The sequence below is a fragment of the Mustela erminea genome, chromosome 5, assembly GCF_009829155.1.
Source record: "Mustela erminea isolate mMusErm1 chromosome 5, mMusErm1.Pri, whole genome shotgun sequence".
In the NCBI taxonomy this organism is placed as follows: Eukaryota; Metazoa; Chordata; class Mammalia; order Carnivora; family Mustelidae; genus Mustela; species Mustela erminea.
This window is the reverse complement of record NC_045618.1, coordinates 36,163,627-36,188,041: the sequence shown is the minus strand read 5'-3', so window position 1 is coordinate 36,188,041 and position 24,415 is coordinate 36,163,627. Positions and strand designations below refer to the sequence as shown.

The following is a 24,415-nucleotide window of genomic DNA, read 5'->3' as shown; positions in this document are numbered from 1 at the left end:
GCAGGAGCCTAGCATTTACAAGAAACAATTTTGCATTAATAAATTAATGCAAAAAAATAATAAATTTTGCTTTAATAATCCTTAAATCTAATTTCAAAATATCTTAAACCTCATTTCAGAGTATCTTCACAGTGTGGAAATGACCAATTTTCCACAATTTTTCAATTCCGCAGTATAGTAAAAGCATATTCCCCTCACTGTATGTTTTCCCAGAATATGTTTGGTCATGGTACTGGGGGACTCCCTGCAGGGAGTTAAGCTTCACTGAAACTTTTTCTAACTTTTAAACAGCAAGATCCAGCCTTGCTATTACGTGAGTTTCAGGTCAAGACTTGCAACACTTCCCAAGAATCTACAGAGCAACAGTATGACCTAATATGGGAGTGGGAGACCCCCATATTAAGGTTTATAATACAACTGGATCTATCCTTTTCAATAAATACAGCCTAAGCCAAGTAAATCTTTCAGCTTTCTTTCATAAGGAAGACGTCTTATCTTGCAAAAAAATTATTCAGAGTTCTTTCAGAACTGAAACTATGTATTATTCATGGTTGCTTCCATTGTAACGCTTAGCGGAGTGGGTATCTTCAATATCATTAAAGTGAATTGAACAATTCTCGCCATAATAGATTTTCAATCAGTTGTCCACAGACGGCTTCCTGTTCTAACTGAGCTGAGGGGGTATGTATGTGTAATATAGCATTTTTAGTTTAGGTTAAAAAAATAAGTAGGAAACTTAGTTATATTTGCAATCACATCAGGTAATTTGTCATTTGTCTTAGTAGGGAGAAGTAATTTTAACCCAATAGAACACCGGGGGGAATAGTCTGCTAATGAACCCAAGAAAAGTAAAATATATACGAATTTAGAAAGCAGGGTTAGCTAACAGGTTGTTCTGAACGTGAACTTATCCATATATTTCAGAATAAGTAAACGATTCATACATTTTCTCCAGGTCCCTATGTGTGTATTTTCTTTTTATTGAATTCAAGGAATATGTAGTTGGCCTCCTTAGGTGTAATAAATATAAGAAATAGTTCCTAAAAAATTAAGCATGATAGAGAAAAAACAAGAGAGTTCTGAATAGACAGCTGAGAAGTTTTCATTGAAATGTTTTGTTGTTTTGGGATTTAAGAACCATGATCTACTTCATAAAAAGAGAGAGAAGCTAATTAAAAAAAAAAAGGAAATAGGGAAAATTTACTAGACAGCATAATGAAAATCAATTGAATGGGACATTAAAATAAATCTAACATTTAAAAGCTACAGACACCAGAGAAAATACTGGATAGCTCACTAGAGGGTATATATCCCCAGTCTTAAAGAAATGAAAATATGCATCTTTTTTATTTGTGATTTTTGGGATATTAGTGTTGTCTATCAAAGCTGAAAATTACTCTAAAATAAATGACACATGGAGGGACGTCGGGTTGGCTCAATCAGTTAAGTGTCTGACTCTTTGTTTTGGCTCAGGCTGTGATCTCATGGCTCATGAGATCCAGCCCAGCACTGGGCTCTGCACTCAGTGGGGAGAGTGTGCTTGAGGATTCTCCCCTCTGGCTCCCATCGCATTTGTGCACACTCTCTCTCAAACAAGTAAACCTTTTTTAAAAACAACATATGGCAACATTTCCTACTGAAGCGAAGTATAAGATGCAAGGATGGCACTTTAGAAACTCAGGAAGTGAGTAGTTAGGAAAGCATGTACAAATCTATCTCATAAGAAGGGATTCTTACTCTCAGGAAAATACTTCATCCTGAGGTAATGAGGTACTTTCCCAGCATTAAAATAAGACTAGATCAACAGATTATAAGCAAGGACCAAGAGTGTGAGAGTTTTGTGGAATAAATAAAAAAAGATAGGGTAAGGAGCACTGAATAAAACAAAGGGGAAGAAATCAAGGGGAAACTCCAAAATTAGCCACGGACCATAGGAAATGGGAATCTAACACCATTAGGAGCTGGATTGAAAGCAAAGAGATTTTTTTTTTTTTAATGTAGTGCTTTTTACTAGAAAGAATACTAGTTGCAGTTAGTAGGATCCTAGCTGACACGAAAGGATGGGACTGGGTATGTAATCTAGAGAATGTCTCTGGCCTAGGTAAACCAGAAGACAGGTGTGTAGAGATGGTTGGTGGTCCCAACAACAAGCAGAGCTTTCAGCTACTGGGATTTGGACTCAAGAACATATGAATTCAGCAATATGGGAGAATTACTATAACCTACTTTAAAGGTTTCTAAAATTCTCCAATCTTCACAATAAACATATATACTTTCTAAAATAATTTTCATTTCTTTTATTATCCTTTCAATAATTATAGATCAAGCTGCATTTTACATCATATAGGAGTCTCTTGTTTCTAAATGATATTGGTATTTTAGTGTATATACATTCTATCTTCCCCCCCTCTTTTAAGAATCACAAAGATTTTGTAAATCATGCTCAACACTTCACGGAAGTGACTTGCAAAATGAAATAATTCTTATTGGCAAAAAATGATCTTGTCTTTTTCCCACTCAAAATGAGAACAAAACAAAGCAAACAAACAAAAATTTCATATGTCATTTTCCTCTCTATTATGTATTTTCTAATTATAATAAAATGCATGCTCACTGTAAAATTAATTTATACAACAAAAATTGCACTAAAATTTTTATAAAATTACTCAATTTAATTTCTCAAAGTTAGCCATGGTTCTTTTGTGATTTTTGTTTATTTATGAACAGAATATAAGACAACACAATTAGGAATAAAACTGATAAAACATCAGTTTTACATTACTGAAGTGATTGCAGAAAAAAGAAGTCAAATTTTATTTTGTGGAGACACTTTTATCTGTAGAAATGAGGTTAAGGAATGCTTTGACTCTGATAAGCCTCTTTAGCAAAGTACAGCTTATAGATTACAAAAGGTAAGATGCTCATATTCTGAGCAATTATTTTGTTAATAATTTCTCTTCTAAGAAACTGGAATCTAAGCTGTAAAGTTCTAATATGTTACTTTTTGAACAATAAGGACACAGGAAAAAAAGTGAATGCCTTTTCTGTTCATAACTATATAAGAAAATTAAAATGAGTCCCCAAAATAAAACAACAAGGCTTCTTGCCAAAGGTGATGACTAGCATTTTTAGACCATCAATATTCCAATCAACTCTTTTTTTTTTTTTAAAAGATTTTATTTATTTATTTATTTGACAGAGAGATCACAAGTAGGCAGAGAGGCAATCAGAGATAGAGGAGGAAGCAGGCTCCCCGAGGAGCAGAGAGCCTGATGCGGGGCTCAATCCCAGGACCCTGAGATCATGACCGGAGCCGAGGGCAGAGTCTTAACCCACTGAGCCACCCAGGTGCCCCTAATCAACTAACTCTTAATACAATAGGAACAAAGCATGTTTACCTCCATTTGCCATATATCTTTTCTCTTTTTCCTCTACTATGTTAACCAGTGCACAACTAATGAAGTTGCATTTTTCTCATCATCCTCTGATTTTTCCTGGTGGGATTATGTGAACTATGACTTTCCCATACTCAAAAAAAAATAAAACACATTTTGATAATTACAAGAAAAAAACATGCTTCTTGTTTTCAAGCATTTTTCATGAACCTTGACATGCACTTTTTAGAAAAAACAAACAAAGAACCTAGGGGCATCTGGGGGGCTCAGCTGGTTCAGCATCAGGTCATGATCTCAGGGTCATGAGATCAAGGCCTGTGTCAGGCTCTGAGCTCAGCAGGGAGTTTGCTTGAGATTCTCTCTCCCTCTCCCTGTGCCTCTTCCCAGGCTCACACACTCAATGGATAGATAAATAAATAAATAATATCTGTTTAAAAAAAATCTCTTTACCATCCTGTAGGTATCATTTTGCATTATTTCTGGACAAAAGCATCAGAAAGATCTGCAGAACAAAGATTGGGTAGAATGTGACCTTTGAAATTTGTTACAAACACGAAGACAGAATAATGGTATAATAAGTCCTTGAGTATAAAAATGGTTTGAGTTTGGGGCACCGGAGTGGCTCAGTGAGATGAACACCCAACTCCTGATTTCAGGTCAGGTCACGATCTTGTGAGATCAAGCCCCACATCAGGCTACCCACTCAGCAGTGAGTCTGCATCTCTCTCCACAACCTCTACCTGTCTTCCTCTCTTCCTCCCCCTGCCCCCACTTGAGCGCTCTCTAAAATAAATATATAAATCTTAAAAAAAAAAAGAGCTTAATTTCAGGTCCAATTTGCTCATGAGAGTAATCATCACATAAGACTGTAAAAGCTAAAGTTATTCAGGTAAAATATTGTATCTGAAAACGTAAACAGAGACCAAAAATTATTTGCCTATCTTTGGAAGAGCCTGAGTACTTTGTTTTTACTTATACAGTTTGTTAACAGACATGAATTATTACTGACCTAAGTAACTTGCTCAGTAAGTCCAAATAGAGAGAGTGAATAATGGTAAAGAAGATGATTCAGTAATTCAAGAAGAGTGCAATATAGAGTATGCTTGTTAGGATAGAAGACATGTTCTGGAAACAAATTAGGATAGATTTATCATGTACTGTATGTGACACTTGTTCTCCAATTCAAACTTTAAATGAAAATGTGTATATAGGGCACCTGGGTGGCTCAGTGTGTCAAAGCCTCTGCCTTTGGCTCAGGTCATGATCTCAGGGTCCTGGGATTGAGGCCCAGATCTGGCTCTCTGCTCAGCTGGGAGCCTGCTTCACTCTCTCTCTCTGCCTGCCTCTCTGCCTACTTGTGACCTCTGTCTCTCTGTCAAACAAATAAATAAAATAGTAAAAAAAAAAAGAAAATGTGTATATAAATTTCTAAAGACTCCAAAAAAAAAAAAAAAACAGAATAAAAAAATTAACTCAGTAAATTTGTGGGATACAAAATCAATACACAAAGATGTGGTACATTTCAATACATAAATAACAAATTATCAGAGAAATTAAGAAATTTAATTTAAACTTGTATCAAAAAGAATAAAATGGGGGGGGGGTGCCTGGGTGGCTTAGATGGTTAAGGGTCTGCCTACAGCTCAGGTCATGATTCCAGGGTCCTGGGATAGAGTCCCATGTCAGGCTCCTGGCTCAGGGGAACCTGCTTCTCCCTCCCCCTCTGCCTCTGCCTTTTCCCTGCTCTTGCTCTCTCTCTCTCTTTCTAATGAATAAATAAAATCTTTAAAAAAGAATAAAATATCTAGGAATAAATTTAGTCAATTAGATGAGGATCCATACTCTGAAAAGTTTAAGATATTAATGAAAGAAATCGGAGAAGACACAAATAAATGAAAGATATGCCATGCTCATGGTTCAGAGGAGTATCATTAAAATATTCATACTCTCCAAAGCGGTATCTAGATTCAGTTCATTCTTTATGAAAATTCCAATGTCAATATTCACAGAAATAGAAGGAGCAACCTTAAAATTCACGTGGAACCACAAAATTCCAAATAGACAAAGCAATCTTGAGGACGAAAACTGCAGGCATCACATTCCCTGATTTCAAACGATATTACAAAGATATAAGAATCTCAACAGTATTGTATGGCATAAAAACAGACACTAGAGCATCAGAACAAAACAGTGTCCAGAAACAAAATCACACATATTGATTTATGATAAAGGAGCCAACAATATACAATGGGGAAAAGAGTCTCTCTTCTTGTGTTAGGGGAAAATGAACAGCTACATGCAAAGGAATCACACTAGACCATGATCTTTTACCACACACAAAAAATTAATAAGAAATTAACTAAAGGCTTGAATATAAGAACTGAAACCATAGACTCCTAGAAGAAAACCTAGGTGGTAAGGTCCTTGAGATGGGTCTTGGTGATGATTTTTTTAGATTTGACACAAAAAGCAAAAGCAATGAAAACAAAAAATAAATAAGTGGGACTACATCCAACTAAAAAACTTCTGCACAGTTGGGTGCCTGGATGACTCAGTGGGTTAAACCTCTGTCTTCAGCTCAGGTCATGGTCTCAGGGTCCTGGGATCGAGCCCCGCATCGGGCTCTCTGCTCAGTGGAGAGCCTGCTTCCCCCTCTCTCTCTGCCTGCCTCTCTGCCTACTTGTGATCTCTGTCAAATAAACAAATAAAATCCTTAAAAAACCAAACCAAACCAAACAAAACTTCTGCACAGTAAAGTGAACCATCAACAAAATGAAAAGCTAGCGTGCTGAGTGAAAGAATATATTTGCCAATAATATATCTGGCAAGAGACTACTACCTAAAATATATCAAGAATTCTTAGAACTCTATAGCTAGAAAACAAACAACATGATTTAAAAATGGGTAGAGGATCTGCGTAGACATTGTCCCAAAAAAAGATATAGGTGTGGCTACAAGGCACACGAAAAGCTGTTCACCATAATCCATCATCAGAGAAATGCAAATCAAAACCAAGTGATCACTCCTCACAACTGTCAGAAGGGCTATCATCAAAACCATAACAATAAGAAATGTTGGCAAGGATGTAGAGATAAGGGAAAACTTCTACAATGTTGGTGGGAATGTAAATGGAAAACAATATGGAGTCACTTCAAAAAATTAAAAACCTCACTACCAAATCACCCAGAAATTCCACTTCTGAGTATTTATCCAAAGAAAACAAAAACATTAATTTGGAAAATGACGTATACTTCCATGTTCACAGTACCATTATTTATAATAGTCAAGACACAGAAACAACCTCAATGTTGTTCAATGGATACAAAAAATGTGGGGGGGGTGTGTTTGTGTGTGTGTGTGTGTGTGTAATACAACATTATTCGGCTATAAAAGAGTACAATCTTTCCAGATGCAATAACATGGATGGATCTTGAGAGCATAATGCTAAGTGAACTAAGTCAGAGGAAGACAAATACTGTATGATCTTATTTACATGGAGAATCTGGGGAAAAAAAAAAACAAAAAACAAAAGCAAAAACAAAAACAAAACATGAAGCTCATCGATCCACAGAACGGACTGGTGGTAGCCAGAGGTAGGGGATGGTGGGTGAGGAAAATTCGTGAAGGAGGTCAAAAGGTACAAACTTTCAGCTGTAAAATAAGTAAGCTATGGGATTATAATGTGCTTATGGTGACTATAGTTAATAACACTGTATTACACATTTGAAATGTGGCGATCCTAAAAGTTCTCATCACAAGAAAGAAAAACACATAACCATGTATGGTGATGGACATTAACTAGACTTCCTGTAATGATTATCTCATCATATATACAAATATTGAATCTTTATATTGAACACCTGAAACTTAGATGTTATATATCAATTATACTTCAGTAAAAAAGTATATGTCAATAATGGAGGTAGGATTTGAATAATTTATTAAATATAAGAGACCAAAAATAATATGAATTCTTTCACTGAAAGGAAACTTCTGTCATTTTCATGTGAAAAGTTTGTTTGTTTATTTTACCACTTAGGGTCAAGGTAGAGTTTTTTCAAATCTGAGAAAGGTCTGGGGCACCTGGGTGGCTCAGTGGGTTAAGCCGCTGCCTTCGGCTCAGGTCATGATCTCAGGGTCCTGGGATCGAGTCCCACATCGGGCTCTCTGCTCAGCAGGGAGCCTGCTTCCCTCTCTCTCTCTCTCTCTCTCTCTGCCTGCCTCTCTGCCTACTGTGATCTCTCTCTGTCAAATAAATAAATAAAATCTTTAAAAAAACAAACAAACAAACAAAAACAAATCTGAGAAAGATTAGAAAGAAGGGTTAGGATTCTGTAAAAGTAAGAGAGGGAAGTCTTCTTCCCTCACTGTCCTCTTCACTGTCATCCTGTGTAACAAAGCAAAGCCAGTCATGGAGACATGGAAAGTTGTAGTAGATGTAGTTAATAATAGAAACAATAATATTTCTTACATAATTATGTGTCAAAAATGTGGATACTCTCCAAGCGGTATCTAGATTCAGTTCATTCTTTATGAAAATTCCAATGTCAATTTTCACAGAAATAGAAGGAGCAACCTTAAAATTCACGTGGAACCACAAAATTCCAAATAGACAAAGCAATCTTGAGGACGAAAACTGCAGGCATCACATTCCCTGATTTCAAACGATATTACAAAGATATAAGAATCTCAACAGTATTGTATGGCATAAAAACAGACACTAGAGCATCAGAACAAAACAGTGTCCAGAAACAAAATCACACATATTGATTTATGATAAAGGAGCCAACAATATACAACCATTTTCAACCAAAAATGGTTGAATTGCTTTCCATTTCTTATCTCACTGATCCCACCAAGAGTACTTTTGCAGCACTAATATATTTATTATACATGTTGGAAATCTGATCTGGCAACACAGCAGACTAAGTTGATATAGTCTACTACAGAAGTATTGAAAAAATTTTTAATATGTAAAAGAGCCCAAAAGGAACAGATTCTCCAGGTGCCTGTGGGATCAAAAGGAACTTACTGCCCGAATTGTGAAAGCTGATTCTGTGGAAACCCAAAGGTTGTGTTTGGGATCCAGTTAGACTCCATGGGCTACAAACTTGACGTTTTGAAACCATTTTCAGACATGACATTTAGATTTGCCTTTTACTTGATGTGGGCACTGAAGGTAGTAATGAGAGGTTAAGCATTTTTAGATCATGTTTTTCTCTTTCAGGACAGAATTATTAACTCTAAAGTTTTTAAAAAAAAAAAGGGCATTGCAGGCCAGTATCTCCCATGAACATAAAGGCCTCAACAAAATCTTAGCGAACTGAATTCAACATACAGTCTTTAAAAATCATGCCCCATGGTCAAGTGGTCAAGTATGATTTACTCCAGGGATGCAAGGGTTGTTTAATATTCACAAATCAATGTGATACATCCCATTAAGAAGAGGAATAATAAAAATACATGTAATCATTTTAATAGATGCATAAAAAGCATTTGACAAAATATAAAATCCATTCACGATAAAAACTCTCAACAAAGTGGGTTTAACATACCTCAATATAATAAAGGCCATATATGAAAAACCCACAGCTAACATCATACTCAATGGTGGAAAACAGAAAGCATTTCCTCTAAGATCAGGAACAAAACAAGGAGGTCCACTCTTGCCACATTTATTCAACATAGTACGGGAAGGTTTAGCTGCAGCAATCAGACAAAAGAAAAGAAAGAAATAAAAAGCATCCAGATTGGTAAGGAAGAAATAAGACTGTCACTGTTTATAGATACCATGATACTGCATATAGAAAACCCTAACATCTCCAACACAAAACTATTAGCACTGACCATTTGGCAAAAGTTACAGGATACAAAATTAATAAACAGAACTTTGCTGTGTTTCTATACACTAATAATGAAGTAGCAAAAAGAGAAACTAAGAAAACAACACCAAGAAAACAACTAAGAAAACAACTGTACCAGAAATAATAAAATACCTAAGAATAAATTTAACCAAGAGGGTGAAAAGCCTATATTCTGAAAACTGTTAAGATGTCGTTGAAAGAAATTGAAGGTGATGCAAGGTATGGAAAGGTATATCATGCTCTGTTAGAAGAATATTGTTAAAATGTCAACACTAGGGACACCTGGGTGGCTCAGTAGGTTAAAGCCTCTGCCTTCGGCTCAGGTCATGATCCTGGGGTCTGGAATCGAGTCCTGTATTGGGCTCTCTGCTCAGCAGGGAACCTGTTTCCACCTCTCTCTCTGCCTGCCTCTTTCCCTATTTGTGATCTCTGTCAAATAAATAAATAAAATCTTTAAAAAATAATAAAACAAAATTTTAAAAATAAGCCAAGAATCTAAATAGACATTTTTTTCCCAAAGACATACAGATAGATGGCCAAGAGACACATGAAAAGATGTCCAACATCGCAAGCCATCAGGGAATACTAATCTAAACTGCAATGAGATATCACTTCCACCAGTCAAAATGGCTAGTATCAAAAACAAGAAATAACAAGTGCTGGTAAGGATCTGGGGAAAGGGAACCATCATTCGCTATTAGTAGAAATGTAAGTTGGTGCAGCTACTGTGCACACAGTATGGAATTTCCTCAAAAAAATTAAAAAAAGGAGTACCATGCAATCCAGTCATTCCACTATTGAGTGCTTACACAAAGAAAGTGAGAACGCTAATTGGGAAAAGATATATGCATCCTTATACTTATTGTAGCATTATTTAAATAGTCAAGATATGAAAGCAACCCATGTGTCCGTCCATAGATGAATGGACAAAGGAGTGGTACACACACACACACACACACACACACACTGGAATATTATTTTTCCATAAAAAAGAATGAGATCTAGCCAACTGTGACAAAAGAAAGGACTTAAACATCATTATGCTAAGTGAAATAAGTTGAAGAAAGACAAATAGCATACAATTTCACTCATATGTGGAATAAGCAAGCAGAGGAACAAAAAAAGAGAGACAAACCAAGAGACAGATTATTGACTATAGAGAACAAACTGATAGTTACCAGAGGGCAGGGGTGGGGGGGTGCAGGGGAAGGAGGAAACAGGTGACAGGGATTAAGGAGGGCAGCCGCAGCAATGAGCAGTGGGTGTTGCATGGACGTGTTAAATCACTGTATTGTACACCTGAAACCAAAGTCATGCTGTATGTTAACTGGAATTTAAACAGAAACTTAAAAAAAAAACAATAATGAAAAACAAATGAACATTCAAACAAACAAGACCCTTAAAGAGAATAAAATGGTGATTGCCAGAGTAGAAGTGAGTGGAGGGATGGGTGAAACAGATTAAGGGTATTAAGAAATACAAACTTCCAGTTTACAATAAATATATCAGAGATTTAAAAAAATATAGCATAGGGAATATATTCAATAAATTGCAATAACATGTTTGGGAACAGATGGAGACTGCACTTAGCATGGTAAGTACTGAATAATGCATAGAATTATCAAATCCATGCTAGACACCTGAAACTAATAACGATGTTAATTATACTTCGGTAAAAGAAGGTGTATTTTCAGTAAACATTTAGGGAACATCCACATTAAAATCAACAGTATGGATCAGTTTAATCCATTTGTTGAAGAAGAGGGAACATAAAACTCAATCTGCATGAATGAACCTTGTAAAAGAAAGGAAGAAGGACTCTTAAAAAGTAAGAGAACTAAGCTCAAATGCATTTTGGGAAGTATAAATTGATTGAATTCACATGTAAAAAGGCAAATTCTCAGACTGAATTTGAAATTAAGCTATATGAGAGGGATGCCTGGGTGGTTCAGTGGGTTGAGCGTCTGCCTTGGGCTCAGGTCATTATCCCCAGGTCCTGCTCCTGTTTCTCCCTCTGCCTCTGTACCTCCCCCTGCTCGTGCTTGGTTGCTCTCACATCTCTCTCAAATAAATAAGTAAAATATTAAAAAATAAATAAAGTTAAACTATGTGAGATACACAGGGTGTCAGGGTGGTTTGGTTTGTGAAGTGGCTGACTCTTGATTTTGGCTCAGGTCAAGATCTCAGGGCTGTGAGATCTAGGTCCAGGTTGGGCTCTGTACTGGGCATGGAGTCTGCTTGGGATTTTTCTCTCCCTCTCCCCTTTGCACCTCGTCTCCCTCTCTGGGGAGAAGAAGAAGAAAAAAAAAAAAGCTATGTAAGATACGCATAAAACACATTAAGAATTAAAGAAGGGGCCATAGAAAGTTCTATCAAGGAAACATTGACCTTATTAATTTGGTAGAGCAGTATTAATAACATAGAGACAATATTTTAAAGAAAAACCATTTAAGGGCACCTGGGTGGCTCAGTGGGTTAAAGGCTCTGCCTTCAACTCAGGTCATGATCCCAGGGTCCTGGGATTGAGTCCCGCATCAGTCTCTCTGCTCAGCAGGGAGCCTGCTTCCCTTCCTCTCTCTCTGCCTGCCTCTCTGCCTACTTGTGCTCTCTGTCAAATAAATAAATAAAATCTTAAAAAAGAAAGTTTAAAAACATAGCCATTTAAGAAATTAATGAGATTATTAGCAAAGTTGAAAGAAATAATTTATTGGGAATATAGAAGTCCCAAAACTTATGTACCCAACAAAAAATGCTCCTATAGTATATCTACAAAACTGATTATGGAAGCCATAAAATGGTCAATTAAATGCTAATCACTGAATATACAGTCTATGTGCTTTGAACACAAGGTAGGAACGACAATAAAGGTCATATGGTTTGTCTTTGGGAGAATAAACACTCTAAATTGAGGAGTCAAAATAATAATTGCATCATTTATTAAATCATTATTTTCCTCTTTCAAAGAGGAAAAGCTGTTATAGATACACAGGTATATGCATTGTTTCTTATGTTGTAAAATATTCTTTTGTGTATATGCAATAATAAACATTAGTGAAGTATATATTCAACTCAGTATATTAGAAAAGTAGCTTCAGGGTAAATACAAAGAGGACAGAAGATGAATCTAAATAAGAAAAAAAATAAAATAGAAAACAATATGGAGTCAACAAACACCAGAGACATCTCTTGGAGTACTGACCAGAAGAGAGAAAGAAAGAAAGACCAACAGACAAGATGAAAACAACACAAACTCTTAAATCATGAACAATTTGTTGGAATTTGAAATTTTAGGGAAAAAAAAACAATGTTCTGGAAAAAATACAAATGATCAAAATTGACTCAAAAACAAATGTTTAAAGAACATGGATGGGATCATTGAATTATTTGAGAGTAGTCAAATAACCACCCTCAAAAAAATTACAAGATGGTTTTAGAAGTAAGTTTACTCATCTTTCAAGGCATAGCAACAATTTATTTTACACAAATTGTTCCAGTGAAGTGATAAAAAGGAAAGTTTCCCAACTTATTTTAACTAGTTAACTGATGCCAAAATTGCTCAAAGACACAGGAAACCATAGGCCAGGGGTGCAAAATCTTACATAATTACAAGGCCAAGAGTTTCAGTAACTTGCCCAAGTTCCCACAACTAGTCAACAGTGAAGATGGACCTACATCTATCTCAAGAGACAGACTGTGCTCTTGAAGGAGGACAGAAACAGGACCAAGAACAATACTCGCAAGCAAGACAACAGTATTTAAATGTGTGGATAGAAGGATCCCCCACCAGTACACACTGGAAGCTGACCCTCAGCAGCGAAGGGGGCAGGGAGGCCCTGGACTCAGTCCCCGCTCTGGATACCCCATTGCGACTCCCTCCCCCAACTTCTCTCGACTACTACCTGCTCTGTTTGGGGAGACACATTCCTTTTTGATTCTCACAGACTGTGAGATAAGCATTGTTACTTTCATTTTACAGATGAGATGGACAAGTCTCGGGGATGCAAAAAGTATTGAAAGGAAATGACTTCTCAAAGGTAGTAAGAGGTAGAGCCAAAATTCAGATTCAGGCCCTTATCACTTTAACTCTCAGTTATGTGGTTTGACATAGTTCTCGCTCCTGATGAGACGTCCAGACTAGAGCCTGCAGCTTCCTGACCGAACCCCAGGCACAAGACAGGTGTGCTGACCTGCTTCCTATTTCCAGATCACCTTTCTAGGATTATTAACTATAATTAACTATATAGAATAAATGGGGTTCTAGAATCCCTTTCAGTCTTGGTGATTTGCATTCCTCACTCTACTGGAGTTTCCCATAACCTTCATCTGACACTGTCAGTTTAAATACTCCCACATTAGAAGCTTCCATTATGACCTGTAACAATACGGCATGCAAAACATATTAGCTCAGCTCCCCTATGACCGTATTACAAGCTTCATGATGGCAGGGATTTATAGCAGGGTTGTTCAAGGTCTCATTTCCAGAATCTGAAACAATGCCTGACACAGTACACACTTAGTTTATATCTGACTTACTAAACAGTTCTACTTGGATTACCCCCTCTGTTGGGGGCTACACGTAGGAAACTATCACTCTGTGACAACAAGCCCAAAGCTGGGTAGTACAGTGTCAGGAAGACTACTATTATATGGGGACTAGATCATTACCCCTTCCTGAGCTATTAGGCCAGATAGAAATGTTCAGAAACTATGGTCCTTAGGGGCTCTTTAGACTGAGATTTCCAATCAGTCCCAGTAGCTCCCGGTGGGTGAGGTGGAACTGGTGATGTCTGGGCTACCTGGCATGCTTCCCCCACTGTTCACAGAGCATCACTGGAGGCGGTGTCTGCTAGCCCACGGTCACCTTACATCAGACTTTAGAGCCCTGCCCTGCTGTGCAAGAGCTGACTGGACATTTTACCATAAATCTCTTTAATTAAAATAGATCTGCTCCCATTTGTTATTTTCCACATTACCAAGCCATTTTCCTTCATATAAAGACACACATTTCATGCTTTCACATTGAGGGTGCCTGGGAAGACTTCCAGCATGGAAAAGTGGACATTATTTGCTTCAGCATTTGCGTAGTTGTCCATGTAATGACTTAATGTGACAGCTTGTCAACAGTGACATTTAATATGCCCGTTGTGCAGAAGTCATCTTTCATTTACTATTTGAACATGGGCCCCAGAGAAATGGGCTTTATGAGTTTTAGAGGGAATTGAAGGACTCCATTTATCCACCCAACACCCACACAGAAAAGTCTTACATAGGTCTTCTGAAACTAAAGAAATACTATGTATTTTTAAGTGGATGAAAAGTAGATCGATAACTAATTTAACCATAAAGAAAGAGTATGCTCCCTGTTCAGGGCCTCAGAAAATGGAGTAGCATTCTTCTTTCCATCTTGTTCCTATTAACTTTTCAGAGGAATGAGTATTTGTGGCTCAGACAAAACACCGTATTTTAATTTTTTTTTTCAAAAGGAGTAGTATAGGAGTTTAATCATAAAAACCCTCAACCTTGATTACTCCCTCAAAAGAAAAGACGAAATACTTCAAGAATAGGCAAGCATTATGGGGGTTTCTCACACGCCAGAGGATGTTTAATTTCTCTTGTATCCAAACTTTACTCAAATAGTACATAGCATCGTAAAGCTACTAGATAAGGATAAGACCCTTGGGAAAGAAGCCACATTTTTTAATCCTTGGGTACAACAGGAAAAGTTTTAACTTGTTGTAGCACCTAGACATTCATATGGGCATATACTGTAGCATGGATGTGCATGAGGAGTTGGGGGAGTTTGCTAACAGAGACCTAGGAAAGGTTTGGTTTTGGGTGGAAGAAGACAATGACACGAAGAAGAAAATATGAAACATACATATAAATAATGGTGTTAAATGCCAAGTGTATGGAAATTTAAAGCAAGTATTATTACTGGCAAATTTTTATTCTACAGGAAAGATAAAGCCACTAAAATTGGGAGAGGTAGAGTATATATGAGTTCTCCTAAGGGAGGACACATAACTTGTCTCTATTTGTAGCCCAGTAGAGTGGCTGGGAAGGAAGGAGTTACCAGGGCACAATATCCACTGCATATTAGAATTGCCTGATAACTTTTTTTTTTTTTAAAACCCTTGTACCCAGACTACATCTGAAGCCAATTAAATCATAATCACTAGGAGTGAGACCCAGGCATCTGCATGGTTTAGAGCTCTCACAGGTGATTGTAATGAACCAAATTTAAGAATCTCTGACCTAGATATCTGCAGCCTACTTGTATTTTCTAATCGTGTTGGTTCTTTCAAAGTATCTACCTCACATCAGACTAAGCAGAGGGATCAAAGTATTTACGAAGAAAAACAAACAAGATATGGTGTTACACTTAAGAATATCAGCCTCTAAAGGAAAGGTTTATGCAAAATAACAAAATTGACTGCTTACAAAAATAATAAAACCAGCACCTTGCATTTATTCTTTTCTACTATACTCTAAGCTATGCCGATGTTAAACACATTTCCCCTCCCTTCATAATTTGTCTTATGACCTCACTAGACAGATGAGAGAAATCAGATTCAGAGAAATTAGAAAATTTGCCAAGTAGAACAATGCTAGTTTTAACTGTACAGATGGGACTCGCCCCAAGCAACCTTCATTCATGTCATACTACACGATGGAGGTCATGATAAAAGGCTAGAAGAGCACAGAGGAGGAAACTTAAAATTCAGTCAGAAGAGGAGGAAGACATCTGGGGTCAGCCCCGGAAAGGAGGCAAAACTTGAACCTTAATGAACACATAGTAGGACTTTTCTCAGGGGGAGAATTACAGATAAAATGTGTGAGGATGGACTAGCATTTGTAAAGATGGATAGGCACATGGATATTGGATCAGCAGAGGATCATCTGTACAATAGTGAAGCTGAGGTCCTGAGGAAATTTGTTTAGGGTCAGACTTTCCCCATGTTCCCAGTTATTTCTGGAATTTGGGGATCAACATCACGACTGAGTGGCTTGATCAGAATCACTCTCCACTGGACTATGATCAATACATAGTAATTGACTCTGCACCTACCAGTTCCTCATTGTTTAGTGATGTCCTAATCACCATAGCCAGGGAGAGTCCAGATTTCCGGGCAGCCAAAGTCTAAAATAAACAGAATTAGGAATTATTGGCACACGATGTGGCTGCCATGAACACACAGCTCAGCAGCATGTGAAAAAGTTAAGAATACAGATGATCATTGCTCATGTTTTAGCCAATAGGGACCTGCCATTTTGAAGAGTCGGCAAGTTCATCCAGAATATGGAATCGTGGAACATCAAAGCTGAAAAGGTCCCTTTCTATTGTTGAACCCAACCTCTACACTTTGCAGATGACAAAAGTGAGGCCCAGAAAGGCAGCTCCAAGTTTCCAGGCTAACAGGAGGCTTCTGTAACTTTGGTTTTCCCAAGGTGATCATGATCACATTCCTTCATAAAACATGGTCACTGGTACAGAGCCACAGGCTCTGTGTCATGGCCATGAAGCACAACACTGAGGTTAGATGATTCTTGAATTGTTCACAATCCCCCAGAACATTCTTTCATCTCTAACCAGGATATTTTTTCTAAGTGTTCACTTTATCAACTGAAAAGCATTATACCCAGATTGGTTTTCTTAATGCAATGCTGCTAAATACAGTGATTTTAATTAAAAGTTCCTTTAGTTCCCCCACCATAAAATAGAACCATTACATTGCTCTTACCTGAAATGGGTGTGATATAATGCACTCAGCAGTGCTGTCAAGAACTTTAGAGTCAGAAGTTTTACATGGGAATGTTCAGTATGTTATTCCACTGGAGCAAATAGAAGTCATAATGGTATTCTGTACCCAGTCTTAAATCTATCTCCATGGAGGACAAAGCCATAAACTTAGATAAAACTTCAGTTCAGTGCTGAGTGAGGAAGTCACTGTCTACTCATCTCCACCCTGACTGTGTAAACCTATATAGGAATTTCCTCTCCAATGACTTACCCAAGACGATCTTCCAACTCTGACAACTATTATCCTTAAAATTATGTCTGTATTCTATTTTAGTCTGTTTTGATACCTGTTGTATATATAATTTGGTGTATCTTTCAGAATTGAACTGGAGGTTAAATACTTGGAGAAACTAAATTTCTTATTCCTATGTCTCTTTTTTATTTCCCCATCTTGTCCTCTTTTATCCCAAGAATAAGTGCAGTGTATATTAAGTACGAAAAATATTAAATTGAAAATCACTTACCATAGCCTGAATATTCCAAGTGTCAGAGGAAACAAAGCATAAAAAAATTAGAAATAAGAAATATGAGAAGAGTATAATGATGTTAAAATAAACTTAACACTTTAAAATAATGTTTGCACTATAGTGACAGAAATATGAGCTATACAGACACGTCATGCTTTTCAGTATCTTTCCAATCAAGATTTTACCTTTCCTAATTTAAAGCCAAAGTGATGGTTTTCACATGATGGTTTTCATAGCAAAATTAAAAATTGCTGATATAAGAAATTGTATACAATGTTGCAAAAGGGAAATTTCTATTTCTCTTGGATAAAACAAATTTTTATGTCATAAATTACTAAGAATATGCTTCCAGAAAAAAATGTGAAGACAACTGAGATAATAAAAAACATGCTGGTAGGTGATTTGTTTTTAGAATCTAATGCACACCATTATATTCTTTGCATCTTCATGTGGTCCCTGTGTATTTTGTTATAGGAGAGTTTGAGTTATTGAAAGTTATGTTCTGGCTTTATAAAGTTTTAAATAACTTGGGAGCCATAGATTTCCTTAGACAGTGGAATCACTTATTAATGTGACTAGATTTTAAGAAAATAAAGAATTGGTTAATGTTATCTGCTGCAACATTGTACATATCAAAGCCCAGCTGCAGCAGCTCACTTGGCATGCTGTGTGACTTTCTGCTCAATTACAGTGTCATTTTAACTCAGTTTGTAATTTCAACCAATATAAAAACCTGTCAAGGCGCATCTGTCTGGCTCTGTAGGTAGAGCATGCAACTCTTGATTTTGGGATCATAAGTTCAAGTCCCACACTGGGGGTGTGGGTGGGTGGGAAGGAAAGTTTAAAAAAAAAAAAAAGCTGTCAGAAGGTTGGAGTTATCTCATTCATCTAAAAGATTTTAAAGAAATGATAAATGCAATACTTGGTAGAATCCAGCATCTTATATATCTTATTCTATGAAATACAGGCAAGGCACTTAATGAGAAGGCCAAAATGAGAGCTAATGAAGAAAATGGGGACACATGCAATCAGAGAATGAAACAGGAGTGACTTACCACATCTCGCACAATAGGCAAAGTTTTTTTCCTGCGGAGATCTGGCATACTGTCAATGCCATAAAGTCCTCGGCCAGCCCTGAAAGGAAAAACAGGAAAGATTCCAATGGGAAACAGACTTCCTTTAAGGGAAAAAAAAAAAAAATCCCCCATTCATGGTAAAAAGGCTGTGAAAAAGATGAAATGTATACCATGCTTTTCAACTGGTTCACAAAATAAGAACGATCCAGCTCAAGGAGAAAGACTTTAGCTACCAAAGTGCTCACTAGTATTCTTGGATAGTTCTGTACATTAAAACTTTAAAATATCCCTGGTTTGGTTTGATATACAGTTTTTCTGTCAATATCACAGAGAACATTTTAAAAAATGGTTTCTTATATGAAACTTTGTATCTCCAAGAAGAGACAGAACGAAACCATGGTCAGTGTAAGGTGTAAGTTTGGTCCTCAATAGTAAAATAGTTACCTGTATTTGTAAAAGTATCATTCTTTTTTGATGTTTTACATCTTCACAGATTAAACCCCAAAGTGGTATCTCAAAGAACCATAGCTGCATGTAAAATATATGTGGTAACCCTTATACCAGAATTTTCACTTGAATTTATCCCACGGAAAAATGCCAATAAGAGATTGATTTATTGTACAAGGATATCCGCTGTGACATTTATTTTTGTAATAGCAATAAAAGTTGGGTAACCTAAATATTTCTTGAATGAATTATATTATCTAATGGAAGGAACATAATAATCAAAGTAACTGAGTTAAATATATATGTGTATAAATGAAAAATATTCACAGTATGTTAAATGAAAAAAAAAAAACAAACCAAGTTTGCCTATTAGTAAATTTAATAGAATACCATGTGCATTTACATATGTACAGAAAGTATCTAGAATGATATTCATTAAATCGATAACCAGAATTACCTTTGTGGACTGATACTCGGTGGAAAAAAAAAAAAAGGGAGGAGTCTCACTACGTTATAAATTCAGTAATAGCCAATGTTTTTCTACTAAGCATCGCTGTTTCTGCAATTTAAAATAATCTTAAAATATATTTATCTTTGTTTATTAAAATGAGTTCAATACATTGAATTTGTTTTTTGTGGGATCTGAGCTAGTCATTTCCTATCACCAGAAAGATGCTCAAGTCACTGATGAACAGCTTCTCCTATGCTTATCTGACCTACAAAACTCCTGCTTAACTCTGGCTTAGGGTCAACTGTTTTCACTAGGAACACACAATTGAAAGTCTGGGGTATTAGGTAGACAGCTCTGCTACTGTAACAGGCCACAACAGCATCTCACAGTCCAGTTTTTCTGTGACACAGAGATGGTCCCTTTGCTCCTGCTGCTTAGCTTAATTCAGGAGAAGTTTTGCCTTATTGGATTTTTCTTAGCAGCCATGGTCTTAACTCTAATACTTCTAGTTGCATCGGTCACTAGCTTGATGATATTGGATAATTCACTAAATTATAATACAACTCATGTGAAATAATAGAAGTATTAATAAGGATAGATAGAATGATAATAAATAGTAAAGTTATAACATGCATGACTCAAAGGGAAGATCAAATCCAGTAATACATGTGAACAAGGAAAACCACCGCACATGTGTAAGAAGGATGTCAATGGTGAACAAATTATACTTCAGTTCATGAATTTTAACAAGAAGTTATCTTTAGGTTGGCTCATAGAACACAGGAAAAGGGTAACAGTGGGGCAGAGAGGGGTGCCTGGGTGGCTCAGCAGGTTAAGCCTCTGCCTTTGGCAGGTCGTGGTCCCAGGGTCCTAGGATCAAGCCCCACATCAGGCTGTCTGCTCAGCAGGAAGCCTGCTTCCCCCGCTCTGCCTGCCTCTCTGCCTCCTTGTGATATCTCTTTCTCTCTCTCTCTCTGTGTCAAACAAATAAATAAAATCTTTAAAACAAAACAAAACAAAACAGTGGGGCAGAGATCAAGACAGATGAGAGAAGAGCAACAGAAGAAACCGGGAGGGGAGATAGCACGGGTGCAAATATGTGTGGTACAGACGGCACTTGAGATCCTGTCTACCACGGACTCTACAAAAGTTCACGCAGCTTCCATCATTACCCCGAATAAAGCCAACTGACACTCTCTGGGCCAGTGGCAGTGGTAGTCATGACAGTCAAATATCAAGACTGAGATCACAAAAAACAATCATTAGCAGTATGCCCTTGGGAACTATAAGAAATACCACCATCAAGTAGGGGAAAAGGGAAACTCTTTTTCTCAACACCCATTTTAAGAATGTGAGCCAGCTACTCCAACAGTGTAACTTCTTGCTTTCCTCCTATTCTCTTTCCATAGTTTTTCCCTCTCCCTGCCAGTTCATGCTTGATTCTGCTGCATCCCAAAATTCACATTCATGGGAAAAGGGCTATGCTAGTGGGTTTTTTTTTTTTTTTATTTCCAGCATAACAGTATTCATTATTTTTGCACCACACCCCGTGCTCCATGCAATCCGTGCCCTCTATAATACCCACCACCTGGTACCCCAACCTCCCACCCCCCGTCCCTTCAAAACCCTCAGATTGTTTTTCAGAGTCCATAGTCTCTCATGGTTCACCTCCCCTTCCAATTTCCCCCAACTCCCTTCTCCACTCTAAGTCCCCATGTCCTCCATGCTATTTGTTATGCTAGTGGGTTTCTAAAAGGACCTTTTGAGTTTCATTTGCTCCAATATAAGGCTCTGATTCCAAGTGGTTTCTTGTGAAGAAAATTAATAATGGCATAAAGTGTAATTAATAAACGTCTTTCTGCCACTACATGGCAATCATACTAACTAGCTGCCTTTGAATTTTCTGAAATGCTTTGACTGCTAAATAATGTGGCTTTAATAACTATGTAAAAAAAACCAATATTCAATTGTGGTAATGGTTAACAAAGTGATTTATAAACTACAAAATGTAATATATAGATGGGTCACTTTCTTTAATGATTTGTTTTCCCTCTCACAAACTTAATTCAAATTTCTAAGAGCACCTAGAATTTTGAGCAAACTTACACACTCACTAATTCAGGAATCCATTACACACATGTATTTTCTTGGGTCTTATACTTACTCCTTAGCTTGCTTCATCAGAACAGAGGAAGCCATGGACCCAGGCCAAACCTGAGCATTATAGAATAATGACCCCAAGTTAGAAGACCAGTATCCAATATTTATCTCTGTCCTGAGTCTGTCATTAATTTCATCAAACCCATATTTTGTAATTGTAAAATTGCTATGCAATAAAATTATTCTCTTAGTCTCCACAGCCTTAAAAATACTCAAAATCATGTTGTGTTTCCTTATACTTTTCCTTTTCATTATTACTATAAGACATTTGTATAAACATATACTTTCATTTGTTTATTCCTCAAGTAATAGTAAAACTTTCATTGCAGATCTGAGCTTTAGAAATGGTTTCCCTAATGGCCTTACCTCAAGAGTGGAGAAGTGCTTGGTTAATACTATAGAGGTCCATACCACTGCAAAACATTTTGTAAATATTATTGAAAGTGTTCCTAACCAAGAGACATCTGGGAGAAATTAAATTAAAAAAGAGTGAAGACCGGAAGTATCAATAGATAAATAAGTCTTTGACCTTCTAAGCAAGAAGTCAAGTTCAAGGAGATCAGTTAAAATCTAGAAGAAACTAGCTAGGCTCAGGGATGAAGCGCTCAGGGAGAGTCATCAAGATAGGCAGCAGCAGACAAAAAACTCCAGGGGTGAGATCTGATTCTAGGGAAGAAGAGGTCTGATTTCAGTCCTTTTTGGTATAAGTGATTTGATTAAAAGCCATTGCTAACCACCCGCAGCAAACTAGCTAACAATCAATATTTATTTGGTACTTACCAGGAGCCAGATGTAATGCTAACAAATAGAATCAAACTTTACATATAGTCCTCATTTTATTCTCAAAAAAAAAAAAATCAGTAAAGTAGAGGCATAATTATTCAAGGAGGAAATGGGTGAATGAATTGTTTAGAATCATTCTTATAATTAGTCTAAATCACAGATAGCAGTGTCTGGATTTGAACCCAAACTCTAGGGCTTATCATATCCTACTGCTTATACACTTAGATCATTTCATATTTAGAACAATAATATGAACCGAGGATTATAACTAATCCTTCCTATTTTACTTTTAATGAAACAAAAGCAACTATGGCAGGGCTTGATTTGCACTGAAAGACAGTGTTACCTGAAACCTAATGTTTCATTCATTCTTCCTAAAAAAGGAAAAATGTATGTATGTGTGCCTATTATGTGTGTGTATATGTGTATATGTGTATGTATGTGTATACACACGTGTGTATACACATACATACACATATACACATATGTGCACATATGTATATGTATGCATGTGTGTAACATATATGCATGTCTGAACACACATGTAACAGGCACACATACATACATTTTTCCTTTTTTAGGAAGATATAAAATGTCTATCCCAGTTACTCTAGAGTTGTTACCATTATTTGAAATGCTTTCACTGTATTCCAAGACACTATTATCTTCATATCAGAAACACTGTATCATTGAATAAAATAGTCCCAATCCTCCCCAAGCAGTTCCTCTTCAACTATTTAAGAGTTCTCCCTAGGGAAAAAGAGTTCTCCCTAGACCATAGGCATTACAAATGAGATGAAAACATCAGATCTACAGAAATACTTGGAAAGTCAATCATCAAATCAAACCGAGAAAATGGATGCCTCGGTGGCTAAGTCAGTTAAGCATCTGACTCAGGTCTTGATCTCCAGGCTGTGAGTTCACGTCCTATGTTAGGCTCTATGCCTATTTTAAGTGAAGTGCACTTTAAATAAATAAATAAATAAATAAACAAACAGGGTAAAATTTAAAGAATGAAAAATGGATACAATTTCATAAATTGTGATATATTCTAGTTCATTATGTCTTATATTACATAGTTCATATTTTTCATACTTTTATTTCTTAGTTCTTTGGATAATTAAGTTTGCTGAGTTTAATAAAATTGAAGATTTTACTTTGACTCTTCAGCTAACTATCTTGTTATAGAACAAACACAACACAAATTACCTAAAAGATATATAATCTATAACTGTTAAACAATCTGATATCTAAGGTAGAAGACGTAAGGTTTATTTTAATATATTAATAATTAATCCAAAATTAGTGACAATACACTGACTATACATTGATTGGAAAAGAACTCTGAGAAGTGTGCTGTTTCCATAAGTGTGTAGCTGATGGTTAATTGGCAATATTCATAGACTATCTAATAGCCATTAGAAATCAGAAAATTAGTAGACTCTCTTTATATGCAAAGGAGTTATTAAATTAATTGAAGACCATAAGCCTAAGAAAGAAATAAAATACAAACAGATCACAGTACTTCTGTTTATTTCTGTGTTTCCAAGACAATTATTGAGCAGGGCTATGTAATTAATCATTTTTAGCATTATGGAACACTAAGGCAATGTAAAAGATTAATAATGAATCACTCTAAATCCCTCTCCTGTAATATAGCTCTCCTCTTTCAGACTTTTAGAAAACAAATCTTTGGATTTATTTAGTTACTTAATGGTAAACATACAGTAACTTTTTTTATTACAGTCATATATGTTACATACATTTTAACAACTAGCCTGATGATCATTATGAACTGTATTTACCTGCTCCGTGTTAGAATCCATTATTGAGGATATTCTCTGTTCTCCTTTTTTCACCTTTTTATTTTTATTATTGTCAACACTGAATGAGTATTTGTGTCTGTGTAATTGGATGTTTCACTCCCCACATCCAATTAATCACCAATTTCTAAAGATTTTTTGATACTAT

General features: G+C 36.4%; 1 protein-coding gene across 1 annotated transcript in view; it reads right to left on the bottom strand.

Annotated features, from left to right (window-relative positions):
- UNC13C (unc-13 homolog C) overlaps positions 1 to 24,415 on the bottom strand; it is a 612,072-nt gene that overhangs the window by 361,374 nt on the left and 226,283 nt on the right. The window contains 3 exon segments of the mRNA XM_032342611.1: positions 16,329 to 16,400; positions 17,525 to 17,530; positions 18,583 to 18,661. Coding sequence (XP_032198502.1) covers positions 16,329 to 16,400; positions 17,525 to 17,530; positions 18,583 to 18,661 — 157 coding nt within the window.